Here is a 4351-nt window from a genome sequence, read left to right on the forward strand (position 1 = left end):
GGCGGCTCCCCGGAGCGGCGCGGCCGCGAGGCGCGCTCGCGGCTGCTGCTGCTGGAGCAGGAGCTCAAGGCGGTCACGTACTCGCTGCTGAAGCGGCTCAAGGAGCGCTCGCTGGACAGCCTGCTGGAGGCGGTGGAGTCCCGCGGCGGCATGCCCGGCGGCTGCGTGCTGGTGGCCCGCACCGAGGTGCGCCTCGGGGGCCAGGCCGCGCCGCCGCACCTGCTCCTGGGCAAGCTCTTCCGCTGGCCCGACCTGCAGCACCCCGCCGAGCTCAAGCCCCTCTGCGAGTGCCAGAGCTTCGGCGTCGCCGACGGCCCCACCGTCTGCTGCAACCCCTACCACTTCAGCAGGCTCTGTGGGCCAGGTAAGGAGCGTCGCCGCCTCGCCGCGCTGCGCCGCCCCGACGGCTCGGGCACGGCGCCTCGGGGGTGTGTGTATGTGTGTGTGTTGGGGGGGGGGGCAGCCCCCTTGCAGGCATCGGTGCAATGAGCGGGGCCGTTTTCGGAGCGGGGCGGCTCGCCGGGGCCGCGGGACCCCCCCCCCGCCGTCGCGCCCCATCCCCCTCCCCGCTTGGCCTGGCGCTGTCGAGGGGCTTCCTCCCCCCGGCYGGCGCTGTTAGCCAAGGGAGGGGGCTGCCTCAGCCCCGTCCCGGTGTCACCCCGAGCTCCGGTTGGGTTTAAACCCCCCCCCCTTCCCGTTCGTATCCTGGGTTTYCCTGCGGAGGTCCCCTCGGCGGGTCCGTGCCGGAGCGGTGCTAATGCGCAGTTCGCACGCTGCTGGCGCCAGCCTGGCTCGCTGCTCACCGGAGCCGCGCCGGAGCCGGGCAATTACCGCGGCCGCTCTTAAAGCCGCAGGGACCCCGCGGAGCCCCGCGCAGCGCCGCGCCCCCGGCGCGGCATCCTGCGGGCAGGCGGCACCGGGGGAGGCTGGATATCCCCCCCCCCATCGAGGGGGAATTACCACCTTTTTCTTGGAAGTGGAAGTTGCTCGTGTGATTCTCGGGTTTATTTTCTTTTTTTTTCCTTTAATCAACAGAAAATCCTGGAGGATATCAAAAATCATGTTAATGATCCCTTTTTTGGCACGGTCTTTGATTTTATTTGTTTTGCAATCTGAAATCCCGCCTAGCTTTGCATCAGTTACTTGAAAGAAACTTCTGTATTCTGCGTGCAGCACCAGCGCCCTGCTTTCCCCTGACAATTCCTGCATGCTTGAAGTAGCTTTTTCTTTAAAATTAAAGTAGATGCAGATTTATTTTAGGAACAGCTACATCTGTGAAAGTTTTCAAGTTGCTTCCCTGCAGTGATAGATTTTTTCCAGCGGTGCACGGCTTAAAATCCTGGGTAGGGAGCAGGTCAAGCGTGGGAGCAGGGCTTTTACCGGGGTGGCCCTTCGGCGTTTTGCTGGCGCGTTGGTGCCGGGGCGGCCGCGCTCCGGCTCCTCTGGCAGCGGCGAAGGCGAGCGGGGAGACCCGGCGCTGGCCTCGATGCCCGTGCGGCTTCCTGCAGGTGCCCCGGGMTTGGGGCATGTGTGCGTGCAGCCAGCCGCACGTGCGCGCGTCCCTGCGTTCGCTTTGGCTCAGCGGCGCGGCGTGAAAACGCAGCCGTGCTTGGGCGAAGCCCGCCGTGCCGGCGGGGCTGGCGCGAGCGCGGGGCCAGGCGGACAGGGCAGGACGTGAGGTGCAGCCTAGGGCACTGGCTGAGGTTTTTTTCCTCTCTTTGAGGCTCTTAAGTCCCCGTGAGAAAACCGTGCTGCCTGCGACGGTGTGCGCGCGGGAGCGGGGCGCCGGAGCGCTGGTGCCTTGCTCTGCCGGGACTTGGGATGCGTGTCTGGAGAGGGGGGACCTTGCCTCTCAGGAGCAATAAGTGACCGCAGGCCATACCAGAGCCATTGCACAGAGATTGCTGCGGTCGTTCTTGATAAGATACCCCAAACTGAACGGCAGTTATTACGTTAAATAACTTGTTTTCAGGTCAGTGTGGAAAGTTGGCGAGCACGTGGCAGTCCCAGTGATGCGCAGTCAGTATTATGGCACTGAATTTTGCTTCTCTCGGAAGTTATGGGAGCATCTACTGAATGCTGGTGCCATGACCCAACCCAGCCTGTCACATTTAACTCTCAGTTTTAGCAAGTTAGAATTGTAAAAGGAAACCACTGTAATAATTTGGGGGGGGGGGATTTAGGGGTCACCCTGTGTCCTGTCCAAGGACGTGATGGAGGCCCTCCTTCAGCAGCCCTGAGCTGTTTGCGTGCTCTTCACTCTCGCAAGCACAGCAAGAGCCATTTAGGTGTCCTGATTCAGCAGAGCGCTTTTAAGGATGTGCTTAACTTTAAGCACATGACTGCTAATACGCTTCTGCTTAAAGCCAAGCGTGTGCTTAAGAGCTTTGCTGAGTGGAGGTCAGGGCGAGCGGCGGCGGAGCGGCGGCGTGCCAGGGAGCCGGGGCCGGAGGGGGCCGCGGGGCCGCGTTTTCCTGGAGGGGCRGAATGGGCCGTTTGCAGCAGCCAAGCCCCCTTTGAAGGGCTGCGACTCAACACTAAATCTTCAAAGCTTGGAAAAAGCCTTGGTCTAGAGTTACTTGCAAGCGGATTTTCTTCTGGTGTGCAAACASGGGGTTTGCAGCCTTGCAAGGGTCCTTAACCTGAGGCTTTTCCCTTACAAACCTGATCCAGCACTAACACAGCGCTTTGTCTTTTCCAGAGTCTCCRCCACCTCCTTATTCTCGGCTGTCTCCCAATGATGAGCAAAAGCCACTGGGTATGTGTGTTCTCTCTTTTGATCTCACGCTAGCTTGCTCTCATGGCGCGGTCGTGGAAGATGTTTCTACGTGGCGTGTTAGGCAAAAGCCAACACGTAGGGATTTTATGGCTGCTCATTATTTCTGAGCAAGCATCAGCTGACACGTTCTAAGAAGTAAATGAGTGTCAGTGCATCATACCAAATTACCACGTAGACGCATGCATATTTTCCAAAATAATCTAAAGCGCCGTTTTTGGTGAAGGCGTGATGAAGGGTTGTGGCAGGGGGTGTTGTGCGTGCGCGCGCACGCTGCCGGGCGGCGGGCCGGAAGGGGGGAGCCGCGGCTCCTGGGGCCGCTTCCGTGCGCCGCTCGGCCGTCCCTGGCTGCGCCGTGCCGCGCGCGAGCCGCCTGCTGCTCTTGCTCCGTTTATTAAAATGAAACCTAAAGTCGTTTAAGCTCAGCGCTGTTGTCGTTTTTGAACCACGTTTTACTTTTCCTTGCTGAAGCTAGAAGGAAAACGTGGGGGGCGGCTTGGACAGGKGGGGTAGGCATCAGACGTAGCCCGCTGGAGAGGCTGGCCGGGGCGGCGCGGGACCTCTGCCCGCCTAGGGAGCTTCAGGCTTCCTTCCCCGGGCGCTGCCTTTCTCGGTGCCCGCTCCTTGCTCGAGGAAACGGGAGGCGAAGCGCCGAGGAGGGAAGGGGTCCGGGGTTCTCGGTGGCAGCAGGGCAGCGCTGCCCCCGCTGAGCCCGGCTTTGCAAAGCCGCTGGCGAGCAGCTCGCTCGTTGGCCCGCGGCGCCCGGCCCCGCGCCTTGGCACGGCCGGCCTTCCCTGCGCTGCGGCGCGGGGCTGCCTGCCAGCGCCCTGGAAAACAAATTCGCCGGTCATGTATTTTTTTTCCCCCTCTTTCTGTTAGAAATGGAAAAAACAAAACAAAAACACCCCTGGCGTCCCTCCCTGCTCTCCCCGCTCCGAGCTGATTCCCTTTAGAAGCTGCTTGTGCTGCAGGGAGGGAAGATACCGAGTGACACGTGATTTTATTAAAACAACAGCCAGGGACTGAAATTTGCTTCATTGGCTTATTTGATTGGAAAAATAATAGTTAATCTGTGAGCAAACAGTTGAGCACTTAATTAGAGGGGTGTAAGCAAGAGAGAATAACAAAGACTCTTAACTTGTTAAAACAAAGTTTCCTTCGCTTCAGCAAAGAGGAAGGAAGGAAGGAAGCAAGAATAAACAGCTTCAAGAATTTTAATGGTGATAATTAAGTATAGTAACCATGAATTGTTTAGAGGCTTAACGTAACCTTATCCAGTGAGCACCAAGTTCCTACTTGTTTGATCAACTTAACTGCAGTTATTTTTGTGGTCGAAGCAATCGAAAGGGCTCGTTTGCGTGGCAGCGGTGGGAAGGGAGCCGGCGCGTCCCGGCCCGGCTGCCCGCTCCGGACGGCCTCGGCGCCTGCTTTTTGGGGTGCTTTGTTTTGTTTATTTATTTGTTTGTTTTTTTGCAGATCTATCCGATTCCACGTTGTCTTACACTGAAACGGAGGCCACCAACTCGCCGAACGTCGCGCCCGGAGACTTCTCAGGTCGGCGGGGGCTCGCGGCTC

General features: G+C 59.1%; 1 protein-coding gene across 1 annotated transcript in view; it reads left to right on the plus strand.

Annotated features, from left to right (window-relative positions):
- The window catches only part of SMAD6 (SMAD family member 6), a gene marked incomplete at its 5' end in the record, with an annotated part of 26953 nt that continues 22602 nt past the window's right edge, over positions 1 to 4351 (plus strand). Inside the window, 3 exons of the mRNA XM_085305335.1 lie at positions 1 to 364; positions 2702 to 2758; positions 4253 to 4330. Of these exons, the coding sequence (XP_085161461.1) occupies positions 1 to 364; positions 2702 to 2758; positions 4253 to 4330 (499 nt within the window). The remainder of the gene's footprint in view (positions 365 to 2701; positions 2759 to 4252; positions 4331 to 4351) is intronic.

Source organism: Rhea americana, unplaced genomic scaffold, assembly GCF_003343005.1.
Source record: "Rhea americana isolate MKP2758 unplaced genomic scaffold, rheAme1 scaffold_22, whole genome shotgun sequence".
NCBI lineage: Eukaryota > Metazoa > Chordata > Aves > Rheiformes > Rheidae > Rhea > Rhea americana.